The sequence below is a fragment of the Gymnogyps californianus genome, chromosome 5 (assembly GCF_018139145.2).
Source record: "Gymnogyps californianus isolate 813 chromosome 5, ASM1813914v2, whole genome shotgun sequence".
NCBI classification, from domain to species: domain Eukaryota; kingdom Metazoa; phylum Chordata; class Aves; order Accipitriformes; family Cathartidae; genus Gymnogyps; species Gymnogyps californianus.
The window spans coordinates 60,156,165-60,180,954 of NC_059475.1; the positions used below are offsets into that span (position 1 = coordinate 60,156,165).

A 24,790-nucleotide genomic window follows, 5' to 3' on the forward strand; every position below is an offset into this window, starting at 1 on the left:
TTGTTTACATTTGTCTTGTGGTGTGTCAGGCTGTCTGTGACATAATCCTGCAATAATGAACCTTAATTTTTTTCCTAGTGTTAGGAGTATTGGACATTCCCTATTGTCAAAATTTGTGGGAGACTTTAACTGTGTATCCTGAAGGACTTCACTACTTGGAGCAGTTCACTTGTAGAGAATTTTGTGTAGGATACTTTCAAATTAGCAAGATTTTCAAAGATGTATAGAATGTGGAGGGAGAGACACTAAAGTTACCTATTGCTTCTCTTTCCTGGGGGAAAACTTTACTCATCTATTCTTTTATCAGTTGTCTCAGTGTAACATTGTATGCCTAGTTTATCTGGTCTTTTCCAGGATACTCCTGTTGCATTTTTCTGCCTATGTAGGTTTCTGTTTCGGCAGCCTTTTAATCCTAACTTCTTACAAGTTTTGATTCCATACAGTGCTGTGATAATGTTGATACTTCCAGCCCTGGCCTATATAAAAGTGTCTGCTTATGCTTTACTGTAGAACGTAGTGTTTTGTGTTTCCTGCAGAACCATAGTGCTTCTGTAAAGAAGTTCTAGCATTTTTGTTTGTTTGTTTTCTGCTCTAGCACTATTCCCGATCAAAGAACTCCTGTTGCTTCAACTCACAGCATTAGCAGTGCAACCACACCTGATCGTATTCGTTTCCCCAGAGGAACGGCTAGTCGGAGCACTTTCCATGGCCAGCTCAGAGAGCGACGTACTGCTACCTACAACGGACCACCAGCCTCCCCCAGTCTGTCCCATGAAGCAACACCACTCTCACAGACTCGAACCAGGGGTTCCACTAATCTATTTAGTAAACTAACTTCAAAACTAACAAGAAGGTAAGCCTCTTAAAACGGTAATGCAACGTTTCCTTTTTATCCAGTAGCAGAAATACCTAGTAGTTCATTGCTTAGGTGGTTTTGTCCACATTCTCTGATTAAAGGCTTGACAATTTCTGCAATTTAAATTCACTGGCTTATGATTTCTTCATAGTTCTTTTCGGTTACAGAAGCCATTTGTTTTTAGCAGTTGAATCAAATGGGATAAAAAGTGAGACAGTTTGGTCTGTGCTATTTCTTCTGTGCTCTTCATCCTCCTGTCTGAGGTACAAATGCTGCAGAGCTGAAACTTTTCAGCTCAGTTCAAAAGCTGCTCACTCTGACTGCATGGTCTATCAGTAGATGGCATAAACTAGGATCCCAGTCTTGATATTTAATGTAGTGTTAGAAGCTCAGGTTGTGTTTCCTAATCACTTAGGCTATCAGTGTTTCCAGAATAACCTTGCTGGCAACACACGAATAGAAATACCACAGGTGAAAGGGTAGGGGCAGGAGACAAAAGCTTCTTTTGGCGGTAGTGCTAGCATAGGTCATCTTAAAATAATGGCAGTACTATAGTTTCAGTCTAGGCAGGAGTCTGGTCAAACCTTGAAAAACTTACTCCTATTTTGACCTTTAGTTCATGTGCAGATTCTGGCTTTGGTGTGCAGGTATGTTGGTCTAGCCAAAGCCTAGCTTAAGCAGGTGTTGTTCCTGCACTAACAGTTTTTATTCTAATTGGACTTCTAGTTTCAAATCCATGTATGATTTAAATTAGTTCCTACAAACCCTAAAATTGAAAACCACCTATTTTCCTTCTATATTTAAAACCTGTCTGTTCACATACCACATACTTCAGACCACTCTGATATCCACAACTTGTGTTCGCAGAAGTGAGGGTTTGTTTATCTTTGCCTTAAGATAATATCCATGCTTTTGTACCCTCCTCGTCATGTGACATTTTTTGGAATATATCATTCTGATCTTGACCTGCTTGCTTTTGTTTTAGGCTTATATGACATCAGCACCAAGCCATTTCCTTCCTGTCTGTTCTGTGACTATACATGCCTCCCTCTCAGCATCTTCTTTATAGTCTCCCATTCCTACAAAATAATGCTAAGCCAAACTCCAGTTTTTCACAACTGGCTGATTTCAATTTAGAGAGTGAATTTCTTTAAAAATGTAGAAGTTGTTTCTGTGAAAAATGACAATGTGACAGCCTAGCCTTTGGTAAATGTTTTACCCTGCTCAGCTCCCTGCCAGCTAACACTTCCCTGGGAAATACTGTGCTGTATGAAATTCTCGCCCTCCCCACCCCCCTTTTCTATTGAGAGAGAGAGAAAAGATTAATTTGAAAATTTTTTTTTAAGAATTAAGTCATCTGCTTTTTGTCAAGTGAAGTCTTAATCAGACACATCCTTTTGGCACATCTTTCTTTCTGTACTTTTGTTTGTAATATCCTTACTTAATTTTCCATCCGACGTTCCAAATGTGGACGCTCAAACTGTGAACGTGCAAGCTTTTCACAGTTGTTTAGGCAGCATTCAAACTTCTATCATTACCTCCGAGTTTCAACTTTTGCAGTGCAGTGTGGCTTTCTTGAAGCTTTTCCCCACTGCTTCTGACAATAGTTTAAATTCCATCTGGACTTGATTAAATAACATGCAGTTGTAACACAATAGCACTGTTACAGATGGTTAAGTTTGCACTTGGAGGACCTCTTACAGTTGGGGCTCTGTTATACTAGGTACTGAACAAACTACTAAGGAGGTGGATAGTGCCATCAAAGGACATGGTTATGTTTCTTCTCTTTAAATAAATTAAAAAACCCTTAAAACCTGTTAATTTATTCTGGCATTCTCTATGGGGAATCAGAATCCTTTTGATTATGAACTGCTTATGTTCTGGTGTAGGCAATTGTTACAGCTTCTGCCACTGAAGTAACTAAATATTTAAGGCAGTTTTTGGCACAACCTGGCTGACCTAATGTTATGAAGGATGTAAGAAACCTAACTCTGAAGATGCTCAAGATCTAATTATAGTAGAGTTACTGATTTTTGCTTTCTATTTGAAATACATGAAGAAAATCCAAACATTTTTATGTGACCTTGCAGATTATGAGTTTTAAAGTGTTTTGACACCAGTACGTATTTTAATTCATAACTACTGGTGGCATATTTCCCAGAAAAATTAAGTTTGGAAATAGCAGTGCTAAGAGTTTGGCTCTTCAGACCCTAGATCATCTGCCTAATCTCAGAATGTATTGAAGTGTAATTTCATTGTGCATTTTAAATGAGATCTTTTTGCATGTTTCACTCTAAATGGCTTTTTCAATTTATTTTGTACAAAACTTTTTGTTAATTATTATTTTGGCTTAATTTCTTTTAGAAACATGTCATTCAGGTTTATCAAAAGGTAGGATTTATTTATATTTAAAAAAAAGTGGCTCCTGCAATTAACAACAGATATGGCTTTCTAGCCTTGGTTTTCTGAAAACTAAACTTTCTGCTGAGAACTAAATACTTCTTTCTCGAGAGGAAAGCATAAAATAAATCCATTAACTCATGATGATACTTAAGAATCTGTGGCACCTGTATAACAAGATGCTAAGCATGCCTTGTGAATTCTTCTTTCTTTGATAGAGTTGGTAGTACCAAAGTAATTCTGTTCTCTGTACTAATACACTTAGCATGCTTATGTTTGAAGAATGAGGTGTTTGATAACAATGATGAAAGTATAAACAAAACATAAGGTTACAAGCAAATAAAGGTAAGTGATGCTAAATGTACATTCTCTCTTTGTTTTATGATATTTTATTAAAAAAAAATCAGTTTGAAGTATTTTCTGCAGTTGATAAAATAGAAAGCAAACTGAACGTGGTTGTGAATAACAGTTTTGTATGGAAGATTGAACGAAGATGCAATGGCTGTGTATTTATTTTAAAATGGGATGTATTTGTTGAAGAGAATTGCAGCTGAAGTGCAAATAGAGCACTTCAGTTATAAACAAAAAGTATAACATCTATGCAAATTTATTAACAAAAGGGAAAAGCTCGGAAGTCTTGATTCACATTTCAAGCCCAAAGGATTGAATTTAGTTTTACAATTTGGGAATGAATCAAGCTGCTATATATCTTGTTAATCCATTATGACTCATGAAAGTTGGTTATACAATTTTGATCCGCAGGTAAATTTTCCAGTAGAATTTTGTAATACTCTGTTTAGTTGTATCATATCTTGGAGCTTCTTAAAGGGTGATACTTTCAGTTTCCAACTACTGATCAAAAATAGGGAGACTGAAAACCAGACATCTGTTTTAACTTTCAAAATGCAAGGCTATGCATGTGACTGTAATTTGAAGTTTGTCAGACCATTTCAAGGAAATACTTAGATCAGGGAGACCTGAGATATGTAAATTGCTGCATAAATTTGGGTTTATTATGTACAGTCCAAGTCTAAAGGTACCCTACCCAATTAAAGGAGTAAATTCCATGCCATGGTAATAATAATCAGAGCTCTTCCAAACATGACTGTGTTTAGAACTGATGTTGGTCGGGTTGGCTGGCATTGTCACAGCTAACGTGAGAAAAGGAACATGCACCAACTGTTAGTTAAGGAAAGAAACCATCCAACACAGCATACAGATGCAACTGAGCAGCAACAATAGTTTTAACCCAGCATGCATCATGAGCTGTGGGGTGCATACCACTTTGTAAGAGGGAGCTTTTGTCTCTCTGTAGTCACATTGCTTTTAAAACAGAGGATTGTGATCTGTGCAACCTCCAGAACTGGATGCATATAAGTTTGTTACACTGCTGCTCTGAAGAAAGATGGAAAATGCTAATATGAGTACACTTTTAAACTAGAAGGTTACTGTTCAAATTTGAGACTTAAAAAAGGTAATTTTTTACTCATTTTTAAAAACTTTCCTTTGACTTGAGGCCAGGAATCTTAGACTATTGTGGAAATAGCTGCTACGGCTTCCATGAATGTGTCTTTTGAGTAAGAGATTTGCAGAGTCTTACACCACCTACACAGGACCAGAGTGTGCTGTTTAAATTCTGTTTTAAGTGTGCGTGGTGTCCCTCCATACCTGATCTGTATGTAGGTATAAAATTAAATTGAAAATGTTGGGGATTTTGGCAATTTTTTCTTGCTTTATATGCTGTGAATCTTACCTAAGCTCACTGTCTTTGATACTGAAAGAACTACTGTAACCCAATAGCACGTATATTTAGTACTGCAATATCATTCTAGGGAGCTGAACAAAAGTAGCTAATCAGTTACTCCTTTTTGAACTACTGAGTTCTAATATTGTACTCGGTACACAGAGGTATAAAATATGTATATATCTCTTGTACCATGCACTGTCCTTGCCAATCTGCATATTGTGGAAGTCTGACTCTTTTTCTGACAGCAAAAATCACTTTCTGTGTTCTGGATTTTATTACAGCATCTTTTCTCCGTTTCCATATATTGATCTTATTTTAGCGTCGTGCACTTCTTGCTGTTTTTCCGTATCTTTTTAGACAGTTTTCTTTGTGTTTATTTGGATTTTTAACACTGAGTGTACAAAGATGTAAAGAACAGAAAACACAGCATAACTCAGGACAGATGTATGGAAACATTCTTATTTTTGAAAGCCTTTCACAAACCATAAAGGAGATAGTGTGTAGGCATTGCATGACAAATGAGAACATAACTTTCCTATATATTTGGTCCATTCTCAAGACCAAGGAGTGTCTTGGTCCATAAAAATAATTTATGTAAAAATACAAGCAAAAGCAGAAAATTTAGAGCATAAACTAGCAATTTGCGGTTCCTGCAGAAGTGACGATTGTATTAGCAGTGAGGAGGCCTCAGGGCTGCATCTGACTTGCAGACCCACCGAAACAATACTGGCAGTACAGTACGTGACTGTACCCGAAGCACCAGTGCTGGGCTGTAGAACTGGACCATAACCTTGTCCTTCATGAAGGAAGGAGGATCTAGAGAGACTGGCGCAGCTCTCCAAAGCTTGGCATGATGGCTCATATTTGAGGGTGCGTGTCACCGAATGCAGTTTCTCGTGCTAAATGAATGGAACACTGATGCATGGAAAAACTGAACAAAGTAAGAATTTTCCGAGAGGCTTCCATGAAAGACTGTTTATTATTTCAAAGCGGCAGGTATTTTGTAAATAATGACCTTTCTTAGATTTAGAGTATAGTGGTTTAAAAACTGAACAGTTTGGCTTAATTTCAACCTAAAAAGGGTCTAAGAACATCATTAGGGATTTTTCCTCTCAGACTTTTCTGGACAGATTCCAGTAACAGTAAGGCTATTTGTTGTTGGGGAGACTGGTTATGCTCCTGTTTTCTACAACCTTTGGCAAGTTTCAAAAAAAAAAAAAAAACAAAAAAAAAACCAACACAAAAAACCAAAAATCCATAAATACTTGCAGCTCTTAACAAAGCTGTCATCTTCCACTTCGTAGGAACACAGTAGGCTCTTTAAAGTTCAAGTACTCTCAGTTTCTCAACTGAGCAGTGTCTTCAAACTTGTTGCTTGTTTTGCCCCATAAAACAAGCCTTTCTCAGGTCATCTGAAAGGTGTAGATTTGTTCAGTTGGTACACGTGATGGTTTCTCCCTTCCCACCTACCCCCTTCTCAGTCTTACAGAGTTGTCATAAAGGGATGAGTTCATGGACTGTATATGCAGAGCTTAAAAATCTTTTTCCACCTTCTCCTATATCTACCATAGATAAGTAGCATGATATCTCATGAAGATAACTACCATTAAAAACCCACTTTGAAGCACTAGAATTAGTTGAGGACTTGTCAGTTGTTATCTTCTCATTATCTTCCTTATCCTTTTTGCTTGTGACAGTTGTTCATTAGTCAATGGCAAACGTTTCCTAGCAAAGACCCCGTCATACCATGTGCTGTGCAGTACCTCAGAGAGCAGGGTTCTGATCAGATGCTGTTGTGACAAGCAGTTCATAGCTGAGTGACTTACCACTTTCTTAATTGGGTTTCTGTTGCAGCAGCAGTATGAATTTTGAACAAGGAGCAGGCTCCATAGCCTATACAGCGAGTGCTGCCACCATGCTCCTCGCAGTGCTAGCACAGTGTCTGTTCACTCGTGACAGAGACTGCACAGAGTCATCTTACAAGCCTGTTCCCTCACCGCAACCCTCAAAAGGAGGGAAAGGAGGAAATTAAGCCTTGTAACACCCCACACACCCTGATATAAATACCGCTGTGCATCAAAAAATAAGCTTCCTGTCTTACATTCCTGTCCCTAGACACCTGTCAACCAAACTGCTTTAATAATTTACGTTATTCAGTGAAGCCATGTACTAGCTTAAAGTAGTCTTGATAAGAGCCTTATAAAGGCAGATTCCCTGCAAGCAGAATTAATGCTGAGATGTTGAACCATAGTACTGCAATAATGGGAAGCTAGAGGAAGATGATTTTCCTGTTAATTCTGCTTGATACTGGGCTTTTAAAAAATGGTAGTGATCAGCAATGTAGCTTTAAGCGATGCAAGAAGACAGAAATTTTAAGCTTACTCTTGGATGTGGAAGATGCGTCAGTGTGGGAATTAATAGGATGGAGTTACCACAGCTTGAGAAATCTTGGATTTACCTCTAAACTTTTGTTAAAATGTATATGCATCTTGTTCGTTTGCGTGAACGTAATTGATATTGTTCCTAATACCTCAGATCTGATGTGCACGCAAACACACAGGGTGACCAGACTTGTCTGTAAATAGGGTATTTTTTCAAATATATATTGTATTCCCAGATAAAACACTTAAATATCATTAGCTGAAAAATAATTGGGAGTTATTTCTCTTTTAGGAGGTACTTACTAAATACAATAACTTCAATATGCTTTGTAACTTTAGTTTCACATTTTCTGCTTTTAGTTCAACTTCATTCAGTGAGTTCTACAGTATTAATATATATAAACATACATTGTAAAAATCAGTTATGGCCTTTTTAAAAACTGTAGTTTATAGACTTCCATTTGGTTTGACAGTATGTTATATTCTGAATTTGGTCTAACCTATGAAGTTCTTTACATCTTTGTTGCTTTGTATTTTAACACACCTTTGGTATGATTGCAGTATCTTTTAGGAACTACTCAGATATTGTATATTGTAGTGTAAGATTTGTCTTCTCTTTCCCACTTCCTTTTGCTTCTGCATTCTTTTCAATGAGGCTCCCGACTGAATATGAGAGGAACGGGAGATTTGAGGGCTCAAGGTGAGGGTAAAATTTTTGTTTAAAATGTTACTTAGGTGAGTTTGAACCTTTCTCCCCTTGATTATGTGGCATAGTGGCTTCAGGCAGCAGCTTTTGTTTCGTGTAAGGCTTTGAAACTAAACAAAGAAGCATTTCTGTCTGCAAAACAGCTATTAAAGCACTAACTGACTCGATTCTAAACTTTCATCTTTCCTGTTGCCTTTTCCCTTGTGTGGTTGTTGGTTTTTTTTTTTTTGCATTTTAGTCGTTATAATTTGCTGTTGTCTTGTAGATGTGTAGGTAAGTGGTCTCTAGGGAGGCTGCAAACGTGTGGGATAACCACTGAAGGGTGATAAGATACTTCTCATCTCCAAAATCACATAGTTAAACAATGTTTTTCATGTTATACTCTTCTTCCAAAATCTGCATATCAAAAAATACTAGAAATTATCAAACTTGTGCTGGTTCTGCCAGCTGTTTTCAAGTAGAAAAAGCTTTCAAAAATAAAATGAGCACTGAATAAAAGTTGGTGTTCCCCCTGCCCCCTTACAGCCTTATTAAATTAAAACCTTAAAGTTAAAACAAAGTACTCTTTAATTTGCTTGCTGAATTTTATAACATCTGGGAAATCCCGTAGCTGGATTTGACGGCATAATCCTATGACTCTCGCAGTTACTGGAAGCCTTTCTAATAGAAGGTAAAATTATGAAATAGGTTATCTTTGAGAAATGTATTTATTTAGTTTTGACCTTGCTATCACTTTTTATTTAACTTCTTCATAATTGCCTGCTTAATGGTGGTAGAACAAAAGCCTTGTGTAACTAGAAATTCATTGCCAACTATTTTGAAGATCAGCTTGACTTAATATTGCAAATTGAACTTTGAAGCTCAACATGAGACCTAAACTGCATGGTTTGGGGTCAGTTAGGTTCGGTATTTTCAGAAAATACTTAAGCATGACCGTCAATATATTTAAGTCTCTTTTCCTGAGGACAAGTAAATTTGAAGAGGCGACTGACAGCGTGCAAATATTCATAAAGCAAATCTGTGATATTTTTTCCATGGAGGTCCAAATGTAGTTCCTTATTCTTTAGCTGCGTGACCACTGATTTTAATTGAAGTAGAAGAACCATCGCAAACTAGAAATTTCTGGAACGTTTCTTTTCTTTGTCCTGTATAACTTTATTTATCCTTACCAAAGGAAAAGCTTTTTTAATTAAAAAAAAAAAAAAAGTTGCAGACTTGGGAAATGCAACCTCAATATTTTGTGCTTTATCTCTTAAAACTGTGACAGTAATAGTAACCCTCTTACTTGCCATCTTTACTAACAACGTTGAGGAGGTGTCTAATAGTGACTTCCAACTCTCCTTCCTGCATTTCAGCCTCAAAAGCACTTAGCTGCATAGCTTGTAGCAGCAAAAGATTTCATCACTTTAACTCCATCAGTTGTTGGTATTAAAGAAATTACTGACCAACTTAGAGATGAAGTATTTCCTCCCTGTTGAAGGTAACCCCAGTAGCCTACAGCGTGATGGGTCTCTAGTGATCATCTCAAACACTTACCAGTGCAGGGAGGCCAGAGTGAAACTGAACCAGCCCAGAACTGGGTGGCACATGTTGGCCCTGGGGTAGTAGGTGGGTGACCCCTGGCAAGGTCCCCCGGTCCTGTTGTCCTTTGTCCTGCTAGCAGCTAACTACTGTGGGACTCCATGGGCCCTCCCAGTGCTTGGTGTCCATCCTGCTGCTCAGGAGGAGGTGCAGAGGAACCCCCAGGATCTTTCTGCACGGGCTCATTCCCATTCCATATGAGTGGGCGCCTCCCATGGACTGGCACTCCCACGACCTGGGCTGAGCACCCTTTTGTCACAAGTTGCCGGTATTTGAATGTTCCAGAAACTTCTAGCACAGAGCTGGCATTTCAGCTGTCCATGTGGCCCGAGAATAGGGGTTTGAGCAGAACCTGCCGTAAAATCGAGTCGTAGGTGATGCATGTAGTTCTGCCTTCGCAAAGTCATTTCCCTCGTGCTCCTGACTCCAGTGACTTCCAGTTGTGTCACCTGTCGTACCACACCTTCGTTTCAGCCCCAACAGCTAATGCTTTACCTTGACTGTGTGTTTGTACAGCAGCTAGGAAAGCGGGGCATTACTCGCAGCCGGAGCCTCTAGGTGCTGTTCTAATACCGGTAGCGTGCATTGAGTGTTAGTTTGCTTCACTAACATGAAACGCAGAGAAGGTAGCTGGCCCTGCTAACTCATAAATTCCTGTCTTTCAGCCGCAATGTAGCTGTGGATCAGAAGGATGAGAACAAGGAAGCCAAGCCTCGGTCGCTGCGTTTTACCTGGAGCATGAAAACCACCAGCTCCATGGATCCCAATGACATGATGAGGGAAATACGAAAGGTCCTGGATGCCAATAATTGTGACTATGAACAAAGAGAGCGTTTCTTGCTTTTCTGTGTCCATGGAGATGGGCATGCGGAAAACCTTGTACAGTGGGAGATGGAGGTGTGTAAACTGCCAAGACTGTCCCTGAATGGAGTTCGCTTTAAGCGGATATCGGGAACATCCATAGCTTTTAAAAACATTGCTTCCAAAATTGCCAATGAGTTAAAGCTGTAACAAGAAAAATAGTTAAGTTGTAAATTAGTTAGCAATTTCAAGTGTTTTTGAGAATTCCAATGGAAATGTATAGAATAACATTTAGGCAATAACTTCTGCATCCTTCTGAATAGTGATATTAAAAAAAGAAAAAAAGCTGCTGAGCTGGGAGGGAGAGTTGGACTTTTTTTATAAGTGCACTACAGCATTAAAGTTGCCTACTATGTAAAATATTACCCCTTCTGCTTTATTTCCATTGCTCCTAAGTCTTTGACAACAAATTGAAACACAGAATATATTCATTTAAATATGCCTCCTGTTTGTGTGGACGTGTGAATGTACAGTATGTGTGTATAATATATAAAGTATTATATGTAAACAATTCATTTACGACATCGAGCTGTACCAGTACCTCTTTTTGGGCTAATTTTGGTGCTAAAAATTGAAATGGCCAAGGAGGAAACACTTGAGTTAATATTTAAAATAACTGAAGCGATAACCAGTAAATGCAGGTTTACAGTTCACTGCTGTGTTAAGAAAAAAAAGTGTGTGAAGGGTTTGGATTTACGGTTGTGAACATTATTAGTCCTGTTTTCTAAGTAGATCTCATGAGATTATTAAAAATTCACTTTTACTGAGTAAGTCTTGCATTATATTTTGCCCACCTATTTATTATTTAAGTCTGAATCAAATTTTAAAAATGTAGTTGATTTGTGCATTAAAATTTGGGTAAACGCTTCCATTCTTCTGCTTCTGCTAAACTACTAAAATTGTATCTTTGTCCTTTTGGCTTATGAGTATTGATTGCAGCTAAGAACACTTTTCTGTTGTTCCACCGTTCCTCTACAGAATGAGGCAGTCTAAAAGGATGTGCTAAATGCTGACTAGTGACTTTTTCTTTCAGACCAAGTTCTCCACGTTAGACTAGGTCAGACTGATACAAAGCACAAAAGGACTTTCAAATAACGACCGTATTTTGATGCAAGTCGCCACGTCCGAGTCAGTGCCGTTCTGAGGTATTGCTGCACATGTGGCAGTACTGTCCTTTGCGTTCTGGGCGCGCACAGTATTGAAACCCAAAAGTGGGAATCAAATTGGCTACTGATCTCCTCTGTTGTAACATCCACCTTGCTAAACTACAGCCATAGGCAGTAGCAGTTAAAACTTTTCCTTGCAGCTCTCTTCCAGCGTGCTTCCACTTGGCTCTGGTTGTATTGCTTTTGATGGCTTTGTGCCAGTTGTGTCTCCTAGCTTCTGCTGCGGAGGGAGTCCACTGTCGCTCTTCTAATGTGCAGTGTGGAAACCCGCCCTTGATGAACTCCTCTGATGGCCAACTAGCTTTCTGTAGGACGTGAAGCTAATCTGGGATGGTCCCCACTTTTTAACCATCACTGTGGTGAGCCGGATTTGATTTTGCAAACTAGAATGAAGAGATTTCTTCATGCATTGTTTCCTACTGATACTCGGTTTATTTCATCAAGGACTTCTGTAGATAATATCCTGCATTATCTACTTGACTTCTTGTATTAATGTTTTATGGTTATATTTCAGTGAAGCACTTAAGCATGTACTTAACATGTGCTTTAAACTGGAGCCTAAATTTGCATTTTAAATTTGCAGTGAGCTAATAGTTACTCATAGTACACAGTTCAGATTTGACCCAAGGTGAAAATGCAAAATCCTTAGTATTTTGCAAGTTAGTTCTTGTGATCTGTAGTCTGTGAAGGCAGCAGACTTCCCCTCTCTTTCCCCCTAAGCATTGATATTGATTATGCTAGTTTAAAGGGTAATCGTAGTTGTTAAATGTAGTAAATATTCCTGAATTTGCATTTTATTCTCTGTATATTCTGTATCATGCCATGGCTTGAGAACTCCAGGTGCTACCGGAGTTCAGTTGGCTTTCAGTGCTCTGCCCGTGCCTGTGCTGCTCAGTATGGTTTTTTCCATGAAGACTCCGTTTTGTAATAGCAATAAGACATTTCAGGGCAGTCATTGTACTTTCTCAGGTGAATGGTCACCTATCCTTTCACTTCCTGCGTTTTAAGCACTCCTCCAAATGTATTTTTTTCACCTGGCAGTGCACTTTGTTGTCTGAACTGAAAAAGTGTTCTGATAAATGATGTAAATCTGTATTCGATGGACGTTCCAAAAGGTTTCATATTAAATGTTTTCTGAAATACTCTCTTCCTACTTCACCTGTTAAGTATGTAATTGTTTCTAAAAAGTGCACCAGTATCATACTTTGGATATTTAAAGTTTGTACTTAAGTATTTTTCTTAAAGTGTTCTCAAAAGGTTCTTTCAGAGTAAATCTGTATTTGAGGTATTAAAAAAAAAAAATTACTTATTCTAATTGGAAACAGATTTTTAACAGCTTCCTTCCCAAATGCCTTGTAAAATTACCAAGTTGCAAGAAAGTTACCCTTGTTTCTTTATCATACTGCACGCTTGCTGTTCAAGGCTCTAGGAGTTGCCTGGAAAGGAACACTGCTTTGTTCAGATCTCCAAACCAAAGACGAACTTCTTCCCAAACACAGGCCTTTTACTTGTTCATATTCCTTGGGGATCTGTGTAGGTTTATCAGCACTGCTGCTGATACGACTCTGCAGAACTACAGCTGTTTTTTCTCTCCTTAAGAGACAAGTTTTAAAAATAATTGGAGGTCAGTGTGTGGTGAGGAGGTGGCAGCAGGCCTAGGCATTTTGAGATGTGTCTAGCAACTGAGAAGTGGTTTTATGTAATGGCATGACTGGTGTCCTGGAATGTGTGGTCCGAATGGTGTGTTGGGGGGTGTTTATAATGGGCTTGTGACTAAAGGTTTGCACTGCTAAAACTCATGTCATCCAACTCTGAAGATGTCTTTTGGTTGCTGGGTCTGGCAGGGAAAAATGTGTTAAGAGTTTGGGTTGCGAGGGTTTGACTGCTTTAAATAAAAGTGTTTAGATACGTACATTAAAAAAAAAATCTAAATGCTGAGCAGGAACAAACAAGTTCAGATAAACTTTTTCTCATGCAAACCTTCACTGTACTTAGGCTTTCGAAAACACTTCTGTTGGACCTCTTTACAAGGTCTAAGGTCCTCGACCATGTTGAGAAGTAGAGAGGGGTATGTTAGAGGAACAGCTAGTCCTGCTGCTCTAAGTGTTTTGCATACTACTTCTATTCAAGCTACAGCATCTGGTCCCGTCTTTGTGGGTTCAAAGATTTTTAGTACAGATTTGGGCAAGGTTCACCTTTTTCTCTTGTATTACAGTGAAATTTCAAGATCAAATATAGTGAGATACTGTATCCCAAATTTTTTTAATTGCAGCATTTTTTGTTCAAGATAGATTATTAAAAAAAAATAATCTGAAATTAGTATCCACATGTTTATGCTAAAGAAATGAAGTCAGAGGTTCAGGAGTCCTTCTAGTCATATGGAAAGATTGTAGCAGATCTGGAATTTAAATAGAGATCTCTCCAATTCAGTTAAAATTCAGATATACCTGGGCCTATTGGGATAATGTGTAGAGGCTTTTAATGAGTCTTTTCCCACAGCTGCTGTGTCATACACCGTGTTGTGGATTGCAATTTAATTAGAACTGCAGCCAACCCAGAGAACCATTTTCTCTGTTAAGCCCTGGTCTGGAGCAGCAGTATGTACATGGCCACTTCGAATTAAAACCCGCTTGGTCATGCTGGTTTTGGTTCCTGAAGGGCTCAGGTACCTCGCTGGCTATGGGCAGAGGCCACCTACGGACTAGTGTCGTTCTTTGTATTTCAAGGGTGGGGTGGTTGGGTGTTTCTTGCTGTGCAGTCTGTGATCAGCTATCCAAGACCGTGTCTTTTCTTAGTAGCCTAAGAGTTAAATATTTAGAGAATCTTCGTAGTAGATGGTATTTCTGCTATTTGGGGGGGGGAGGGGGGGGTTCACACTAATGTAAGATGTTTGTTTTCTAATTCACATTGCAGATGTTTAGGAAATACTAAATACAGTTTTGGAAAGCTGATCCCACTGTAGATTAACGTTTAATTTTAAGCATGTAGATTTGCAATTTCCCGTATTTCCAACTGTCAATGCAATCTCATTTCTGTAAGTTTTCATAGAAAAACCCTGGAGCTTTCCTGTAAAGATAGGTTCATGTTATTACAAGTCACTGGTGCTGCCAGTTAAACCCCTGATGTGACATTCTGATGAAGTGTGGTTGTGAAAATTCCACCTTTGACTGGAATTTTTCCCTCCGATAGCAGTGAATTGTTTCATTGATTTCACCACTGACCATTACTCCATCGCTTCAGAGAAGGAACTGTTATCTAGCAGGAAGGGGCATAAGCTTTGGATAAAAGCTTAACCTAGTGCAATTAATGAGAATTTTTTAAAAGTTACACTTCTTCATACCAAAGGCCCAGCAGCGTCCTGCATTACAGCAGCAGTAAATGCTTAGAGAAATCCAAGAAACACAAGACAGATACAGTAATTGTTCTCCATGTGTGTGCTCCTTACTTCTGACAAGAGCAGAAAAAAGCTCAGATAACTCGATGGTTTTCATGTTCCTGTTTCTGCTGGTCTCTTCTTAATGTACTACCAGGTACTGCCTTCAAGCAAAGGGGCTGGATAAAATGAGCAAAACCATGGAGGAGCAGTCTCTTCACCCAATGCTGCTGAAGTTGCAACAGTATGGTATTTGAAAGGCCCTTAACTGGTCTTTTTTAGCCTTCTAAGAGGTTAACCTTTAACCTTTGGTACAAACAGTGAGCTCTTGTTCCAGAAACAACTGAAAAGAGAAGCTGTGTCAATACCAACACTATGAATCCTGTAAGTATCTGTGCACCGAAGCCATGTTCAGGGCATTAATTGCCAGCTGGGAGTTCATCTTCACCTACAGGTGCCATTAACACCTTGTAGTGGTTGTGACTTAGCAGGTAAGATATTTATTACAGGGGAAAAAAACGCTTTTGCTTGTTTTTTGCTTATGTGTGTTGAACACTTGGAACCGTGTGTTCTGAGACTCAGATGTAAAATTCATGCAGAGTGGCCATGGTTATGGTTGCTGTGGGAACCACGGCATTGAATTTCAAGGCGTAGACATGTTGCAGTTCTCATCCCATTAATACCCTTATGTTATCATTTAATAATATCCTTATGAAATTCAGGGCATAAAACCAAAATATTCGTACAGTTCATGTTTCCTTGTAGTTGCTGGTCACACTGAATGTATTAGGTGAATAAAAGGTAATGAAATATCTCACCATGAAAATAATTCTGTTAAAACATGGGGATGCAAAATCGGAAAGTAAAATGCTACTGGTGTTACAATCGCATGGTTTTCAATCATTTGCCTGTCTCGAGGTAAAGTCCTGTTTGCCTGGAGGTGTCTCTTACCAAGACCTCAGCTCAGCGTGAGCATTGTAACCAACTACAAACAGCAAAGTCTTTCTAAGCACAGAATTATTTCCCCCCCGCCTTACCCAGCCAAAAGGCATGAGATGAAGTGCTTTCACACATGTTTCCACATAGATGGGAAAAACGCCAGCCTGATAGGAGCTTGGAGACACTTGCAAGCATGTGTTTTAATTGTCCTCTGTCTTCGGTGCCCAAAGGAGCAGGGGCTGGCGGTGTGGGGCGCCTGCTGAAAAGCTGGAGGCTGCCCGGCAGGGTGGAGTGGTGGGTGGGTGGATGGATGGGTGGATGGATGGTCCCTTCTGCAAGGAAAGGCGAGCTGCAGAGGGACGTTGCAGTGTCTGCAGTGGCCACAGGATGTCTCTCAAATGCAGAAACACCGCTCTGGTTGGTGTTCATCTGGAATGTTTTTAGAAAAGAGCTCCAAGGATCACTTGCTCCATGCAGAGCGGCGATTTCACATCGGTTATCAGTGTTACCATCCGCTCGGACAACTTTGACTTATTGTTAAAAGCATTAGGGAAAAATGCACCACAAGATGGTGACGGAAGTTGCATATTTTTCAGGTTGAAAAATACCATAATGCTACATCTAACTTCCCATTATGTTCTATTGCTTTCAGAGCTGAGGTGTAGTTAAATGGTCTTTAGCTTTGCCATAGAAAACCTGTAGGGCTGCAAAATTCTTTTCCACTTCTTTGTCAAGCCCTGTTCTGTCTCCTTTCCTAGAAAATGACTGTGTCGGGCAGCAGGTTTTTCTGCTGAGAAGGGTAAAAGGAATATTGAATATTTAAATTCATTTCCAGCTTTTTAAAGAGTAAGACTCTTTGTTTTCCTGTTCATAAATTTAATTACTGAAGCTATTTTGTTGTTCATCCTTTAGTAATCAGCCTAATGAAGGCTGTAAATTGCAGCCAGCCTTTTCTAAAATAATCTGGGATCACTTGCCATTTGTATTTCACTGTATTAAGTAACTCTAAAGCTTTATGCCTTGCATTTTCTATGCCTGCAGAGAAATATTGTCACTTGTGCTTCAAATAGGCAAGAAGTGAAACTTCCTTATTTGCTCAGAATTTTTTTCAAATTACATATTTTGCTGCAGCTTTCACTTTTATTGTAATCAAAATTTTGCCATTGGGGGATTAATAGTGACTGGTACTAATATTTATCATTGGGATGTTTGGATTTGGCAAGTGAAAAAGGAGAAGCTGTTTATTTTGGTCGATCTCAGGCTCCTCCGTGTTCTTTCTGTGCAGGAGCCCTGCGACTCGTCCCCTCCTTCCTGCAGTCCCAGACCCCATCGGCTGCTGCCGCCGAGCCCTTTTCTGTGCCTCCCGAGGCGATGCCCTAAAGCATTGGTTGCGTTGGGATTCACAGCGAGCGGCGTGCGCAGTGCTCATCGCTTTGTGCGTGGCCGTGCGGTGGGAGCAGCAAAACCAGAATTTTGCTGTTGGGAAGTTCTGTTCCTCGTCACCTATCTGGGAGCAGCCACCAGAGCAAATTTGTTGGGTCAAATATATATATTTTAGTGGTTTTATCTAACTGACCCTTTTATGAACCTCTTTATCCCTGGCATCTAAAACTTGTTGCTTTCTCCTTATCTCCAGAGTTGAGCCCTGGCTGAACCCTTCTGGCTGAATGCTTCTTCAGGCTAAAGTCTCGATTCAAGAGACAGTCCCTTTTTGAGGTCTCCTGTGGTGTCAGAGCTCTGTGAATCTCTCCAGATCGGGTCTGTAAGTGCTCTTCTAGCTGGGGAAAGAGTACAAGTGCTCCAGGGCCCCCTGAAGCATCTCAACGCTGGTCTGTGGTGCAGAGCATGGCAAATGCAAAGGGATCTCCTCAGTGTTCAGTTGCTGAAGTGATTCTTCAGACCTGGCAGATAGTTTAGCTCAAGTGCAAGGCTGTAATGAATGGTTGAATTTAGAGCAGTCCCTAGGATGAGGAGGAAGGAGAGTCATCTCTTCTGGATGACTTCAGTTCCTAGGTGCTTTCCAGACTTCTCGTTACGGAATCAAACACCTCACCAGAATGCATACTTAATTAGGTGTATTCTGTAATGAATTAGGTGTATTCTGTAATGCATGCAGGGCCTGCACAGTGGTGGGCAACATGTACGACAACAAAATGCCCCAGCGAGGAGCTGTGTGGGCTTTATGTACCAATGAACGGGGCAGGGCTGTCCTGTTGTTGTGGCTCTTCAGGGAGCAGCCTGCTCTCACTGTGAGGCCTCCATAAGCAGGAGGAAAAGCTTGTCCTGGCCATGTTTCTGTAGGGAACCACGTCCATTTTTCTCCCCGATGGCCCTTTGGTTCTGCTTAGGAGAGACATTAAAAGGAGTATTGCAAGGTGAAAGGGAGAGATGGTGGGAGCTTACTGGTGGCAGACAAGGAGCTCGGTGAGCACCACCTCAAGTGCCCCCCGGTTCACGTGGATTTGTGGCTGGGGCTCAGCGTACCATTTCCCATATCGTCTCACACTGTGTTCATTGGTGCAAACGGCTCTTGGGGGTGAAGCTGCAGCTCGCAGGGGCTGCGTGGAAAGGCCTGTTCCTCCTCTGAGCTCTGTTTTCAGGGGACTTGCAGGGATGTTTATCTCTGATTCATCCGCCGGCCCTGGTTGAAGCTAGCTTGCAGGTTCAGCAGCTACAGGGAGGGCAGATCGAGCACAGGCGCTCTCACACAGTGCATGGCTACGTAAGGCTTGTTTCTCTGGGAAACTAGCCTAAAAACCATGACAGTTCACAGCAGGGACCAGATCTGCCGATCAAGAGGCAGCTCTCCTTAAAAGGTCACTTCTCAGGTCAGAGCTGTGCTGAGGGTGAATCCTGATGGAATAGGGATGGATTCTGCTGTGCACAAACGGGAGCCCAGCTCTAGTCTGTGCACCCAATGACTTGGGTAACTTAAAATACTAAAGGCTGTTCTCCAATTTTCTTTTTATTGCTGACATTATTAGCTTGGTCTGCCAGGGTGAGTGTTGCATGATGTAAGACATTATTATTTCTTTCCTGACTATTTTATATCTGGCTAATTCCGCTGAAGAAGCGGGGAAATGTGGAACCACCTTTGCAAAGCAGTAAAAGTAAAGGCAGTGACAAAAGCATTCGTCAAAGATAAAAATAAAGCAGAGGGATGAGAGCCAAGGTTTATGGGGAGACACGCTGTTTATTTAACCAGCATCCAGCATTTCTCGTTAACTTAGTGTTACCTCTACCTTACCCTCCCCTTCTTTCCTGCAACATGTGAGAATAAAGAATGTTTCATCCTCGCCTTGTTTTGTCGCTTGGATGATGCCTTTTCCCAGTTCTCTGTCTTGGAAGCAGTAGCGTTCAGCATTTCACTGCAACACTGAGTTTCATTGATTTAGCAGCTGAATTCAGGGAAGGCAGGGGATGAAAACAAATCCTAAATTTGGACTGAACCAAAGATAGACATGCTGCTAAATGGAAAACCAAAAACCTGGAAGTAAAGCTCTGGATCAGCATGGTATTGCATTGAAATTTGTGGTTATTGTAATTGCACCTGTTACGCTCACTGCTGTAACGTGTCCTTTTATCATTACTTACGGCACGTGCAAGCGTCCTAGCTGGGGACGCGTGGAGCGTGGTGGCAGTCACCTCTTCCGTGGTATCGGCTGGTTGCAGAGAAATGGGGTTTTGTGCTGCTAAACTCACTGGTGATAGGGCTGTGGGTAGGGCATTGCTGAGGTTGGAGGCCAAATTCTGACCTCTGAAAGGGTCTGATTTCCCCCCTCCCTCTCACCCAAAGACTGTGTGGGACACTGTGCTAGGGCTCTCCTTTCTCTGCAACCAGCAGTGCTCAACCTTTGCAGCTTATTAGAGCAAGGAGTATATGCCTGGAGACAGAAAATGGTAGTTTCTTGCCCTTACTTAGCAAGTCTAAGCTACACTGGCCTGCTCCAACCAGAGCTCTGGAGAGTTCCACTTCTACACAGCTTGAACCTGCAGAAGCCCTATGGCCTGAGAGGTGGGAGACCCTGATTCAGTTTGAAAGTGGCTTCCCACAGAATACAGGGAGAGAAGTAAGGAGGGGTAAGGGGATGCTGGTCCATCTCTGTTAAGAGTTCAATGTTGTTTTTCCAACAGCTCAAACCTTTTTACCAACATCTGCTCAAATTTGTGTGTACTTTTGGTATGACATCCAAATCTTTATTGAACCCTTTGCTGGGGCTGGGATACCTGAAACCATGTCCTCTGCCCAGCCCGAGCACCCTGCAGCCTGCCGGCAGGGCAGAACCAGGAGTTTCCACTTCTTCATGTCCACAGCAATGTCTTGGAAACAATACTGCCAGTCAGTCCTTTCAAATGAAATTACTCTAGTGCAGGAGACAGCTCTGAAGATTACAGCGAACTGAGCATGCAAAGTCAACACTCATTGCTGTAACTTGCCCTTTCTTTAATTACCATGTGTCAAGTATATGGCTGGAGACATCTCCAAATGTGGGTCATGCTGGCAAGGACCTCTTATGCAATACTGGCCATGTCAAACCGACTGTGCTAGAGGAGGATTTTCTGGTTGCCTCTCTCAGCCTCTTCTCTGAGCGGTGCCTGACACCCACCCTGGCTGCAGAGCACCCTCCAGCCTGGCTTCTGGTGCAAGGGCAAAGGGCTGAGGCATGAGCAGCCTCTGCAGCAAAGATGCTCTTTGTGCAGCTTAGGAGGCCCTCTGCCAGCTCTCTGGCGCTCTGATGAAGGGCTTGCACCCATTTAGAAATCAGCATACGCGCAAAGAGGATGCGGTCACCAGCAAATCTGAGCTCCCAAACCAGTTCTTCAGTTCATAACACAGCAAGCTGTCTGCCCTTGCGTGGTGGTGTACAATTTGTTGTTGAGCCTAAAGGGCACGTAGCCTCCTTTCCCCATGTTTCTGGGGCAGACAGCAAAGGAAATGAGGTGTTAAATGCAGTAGGAGCCAGAACACAGCCCTGCTCAGCCTTGATGCCATCAGAGACAAAAAGGCCTGCCAGCAATCCCACTCACCAGCTGCTGCGCAGAAAATCCCAGAGTGGGCTGAGATTCAGGAAAAGGTACTAAAATCTGTCTTTGCGGGTGATGGGGTCCCTAACTAGGCCATTTCCTGAAGCAGGAGACTGAGCAGGAGTGGAGCCGAGTTCAGAAGAGGAAAGGCTGGAGTGATCTGATCTCTGCTTCTATTCTGCTTTCAAGTAGGTAGAATAGATCAATGGATTTGAAAATGGAGTAACAGGAGTTCCCTCCCTCAGCACCCTCCTCCTAGGCATGGGATTGGGTCAGTTTTTGGGACAGTAACTTGTTCCTCCTCCCCGTCTAGTGCTTGTAACAGGGGTCGCCTCATGCTGCACCCCTCTGGGGCAATCCCCATACAACCAATGCATGGTCACCAGCGCCCACCACCACTGCCTGCCCGCAGCAAGGCTCTGGCCTCGCAGGTGTGGGGGAGTACCCAGAAGAAATAAGATCACCCACTGACGCATCCTTCTCTGGTTATGGTTTGCCACAAAAAAGCACCCTGGTCTGCTGCTGTCTTACCCCATAGCGCAGCAGCCGTGCCTGGCAGGGGTGGGTGCTGCCCCAGGATGGAGGCGAGCTGGAGGGTGAAGGACAAACCGCTGCTTAATCATAGCAAAAAGCCTCTTCTTATCTCAGCTGGTTTCATTTCTCTTTTCTGGCCGAAATCCAGGCTGGGTTGGGGCCAGGACACTTCCTAGCTCTGGCTTCTTGTCTAGTTGCTAGACCAACTTCTCTTTTGGCTGGATGGATGCTCTTCTGCTGGCCGTTCTTCAGAAGGACCTTCCACGTGGGCCAGGCTAGCCCCTGTGTGAAAGAGGAAGGGAAGGTCCTGGCCTCGCACACGGCGAGTGATGCAGCTTGTGCAAGTGTCTGTCACAAGGCAGGAAGAGTAGGAGTCAGACTTCCCAAGTCTCAAGTTAGATCTCTTTCTGGCCGCCGTGATGAGTGTGGGTAGGCTGACGTGTAGGACAACAAAAGCTCTCTGTTGGTAGATGTAAGTGGAGTAGTTTGAGAAGGTCCCAAATTTTCTTCTCAGGAAAGTAAAGTGATAATTTTTCACAGCGTTGTGAGAACTTTGCTGAAATTTTCTCTCCTAGAGAAGGGAAGAGAAAGGGGTTCACAGCATCCAAGGACACTGTCAGGAGGACCTTCAAGCTTGTATTATAGTCATACAGCTCAGCAAAGAACTAGGAAGAGGCACCATACATCAACCCCATGGTTATTTGCTGCTGTCCTCTCTGGAAGTCATAAATATTCACAGTCGACTCAGGCAGATGGTTGGCCAGTGATGTCTCTGGGGAGCCAGAAAGTCTCTTGGATCCTTGCTGTAAGGAGCTCGTATCTGAAGCGGCACTGAAAAGGGCTGTCCATCTTGTTCACAGCCCTGGCTATGGCCAAAGCATGGCCGCTTGTGTCAGCTGGACCGGAGGTGTCCTGTGCACATCCCAGGGAGGGAGCTGGGGGATGTATGCTGAAGTCTCCCTGGGTGGATAACTGTGACCATCTCACCACCACCGCTGAAGGAAGCAGCAAGCTGTTTTGTGAATCACTTAGCCTGCAGCAACCCAGAAAAACCCTGAGCAATGGCTCTTGTTTAGACCATCATATGCTTGAATTCAAGCAAAGTTTTCTCCCTTGGCAGAGAAGGAGCGAAGCCAGCCTCTGGTTTCGTGCTAGCCAGGAGCATCACCGCTTCCCCTCCTGCCCCAGCCTGAGCAGTTCCCGGGGTGGCTGCTGGCGGGCCGTGCCTCCTCCTGTGGCCACAGCCATGGTCCTGCTCTCTTGGGCAGCTCCTCCCCACGTGTGACGTGCTGCAGAGGACGTCCCCAGAGGATCCAAGAGAAGGAGCACTTGTTACCAGGAAAGACAGGTCTCTCAGGTGCCTTTTGAAGCCTCCGAGCCCCAGGAGCGGGCAGGGCTGAAGTAATGTGTTCCCAGAGCAGGAACACGCCGGAAGTCTGGAGGAAAAATGGTCATGGAAATAATAACAACAGTCACCATCAGAATAGGTGGGATCAAGCTCAACACAAAGACAACACGTCGGCTGAAGCAGGCATCTGTTTCCGTGGAAAAAGTCATCTGCTGCTGTGATGAGCCTGCGCCCCTCCTTGCCTTTGGGGAGCTGGGAGGAGGAGAAGACAGGAAGGACAGAGGTGGCTCAGCACGCTGGCAGCCAGACCTGGCTGTGCCTGAGCTAAAGGCAAAGCTCAATGCCTTGGTGTGCATGTAGGAAAAAGCAAGGGAGTTCTTTTCCCCGCTCACTGCTCCCAGACAATGTCAGCTATGGCTTTTGTGAACCTCTGGGCCAAGCTGAACCTCAGTGGGGCGAACATGTCCTGCTTTGCAGGAAACATCATGTCAGGTTTGGCCCTGTTCAGCTTGGTGGACTCTGAGGTGACAGTAGGGACCATCTGTGATTTAAAACAGGTCAGCCCCAAACTGCAGAAACTCGTGGTGGCCCTGGGTTTGTGGCCTGCAGATGGATGGTCTGGAAATACAGCTCCAAAGGTGAGTGGAGACCCGTCCGCAGCCTGCTGCTGTGGAGTCAGCCTGGGTTTGGAGAGCAATGCAGTTGGAGGTAACCAAATCCTGGACAGCGAAGGGCTGTGCCCTGCCTGCTGGCACCATTCGGTCATGGCCGGTGGTGGTGGCAGCTTTCACCGCCTGCCAAGCTAAGTGTCCCTGAGCCCGGCCCAAATCCAGCTGGATGCTGGGGTTTCCCGTGGCAGGTGCACTCGTGTGCCGTGACCCTGCTCACTGCAAGCAGTGCAGTCCCCTGCTGCCAGCTCCTCGTGTCTGGTGGGTGCTCACCTGACCTGTCCTCCCCCGGGGTGGAGGCAGTCCTGCAGGACCTCAAGGGGCTGGTGCCACGTCCCCCTCTCCTGGGCTGTGTTCTTGTCACCTGCGGAGTGATGTTCAGGCTCACAAAGCATCCCTCAGACCTGCAGGTCTTGCAAGCCCCCACTGGTGGGGGGCTGCCCCAGGGCAGGGCAGGAGGGTGCTGCCCCATGGAAGCACCACCCAAGCGGTGGGATGGGGGCTCAGTTCCTGGGACCCATCAGCTCTGCTGCAAGGACCCCTGCCTGTAACAGCAACACCCTGCTGTGTTTTGGAGCTGCACCCTTCACAAAAATATGAGCATCTCCAAACAGACCCAAGGTCCTAACGTGACTTGCCAAGGATTTCTCCTGGGCTGCAGCTTCCAGCCTGCGCGAACATCAGCCCAGCCAGAGATTAAACAATATCCTTTAATAGGAACAGACGGGCACCCGTTTCTAGCACGGGGAGAAAAGAGCATTCCCCATTCAGAGCTCACACGCAGGCAGCGTGAGGGCCACGGGGGGACCGGGATGCCCTGATTTGGAAGTCTCTTGCTCGACCCAACTATTCAAAAGGCGGCTGTTCCCTGCGCTTGGGCCAAGGGAGATTTTTTACTTAGAAGATTCCTCGCCTGCTCAGCGTAGAGGGGAAGTCAAAATACACCAGCTCGCGCTCCTGGCTTCCGCCGAATGTGACTTTGACCTACAGCAGACACGGGAGTTACCACCGGCTTGTCAGAGCCTCCTCGGCGTGCGGGGCCAGGGCTCGCCGGCGCTGCCATTTATGGGGCTCCAGCCATCGCCCTGATTAGATAGTGCTCTCCCAGTGCAGGGGCAGCTCGCTCTCCTGTGCCTCACGGCACTGCCTTGCTCCTCGAAGGCCACCCCGGGGTCCTGCCGGGGGGAGCCCCCGGGAAGGGGGCT

The 24,790-nt window shown here is 43.1% G+C and overlaps 1 protein-coding gene across 10 annotated transcripts in view; it reads left to right on the forward strand.

The window, feature by feature from the left end:
* MARK3 (microtubule affinity regulating kinase 3) overlaps window positions 1–12,840 on the forward strand; it is a 64,302-nt gene extending 51,462 nt beyond the window's left edge. For 3 of the 10 annotated variants that reach the window (XM_050898500.1, XM_050898503.1, XM_050898509.1), the window contains 3 exons: window positions 596–853; window positions 3,221–3,247; window positions 10,337–12,840. In XM_050898500.1, coding sequence (XP_050754457.1) covers window positions 596–853; window positions 3,221–3,247; window positions 10,337–10,682 — 631 coding nt within the window. In that variant the 3' untranslated portion in view covers window positions 10,683–12,840. Of the gene's footprint in view, window positions 1–595; window positions 854–3,220; window positions 3,248–8,039; window positions 8,085–10,336 lie in introns of all 10 variants that reach the window. The other 7 variants (XM_050898508.1, XM_050898501.1, XM_050898506.1 and 4 more) reach the window with 3 other exon arrangements.
* Window positions 12,841–24,790: the final 11,950 nt, after the last annotated feature.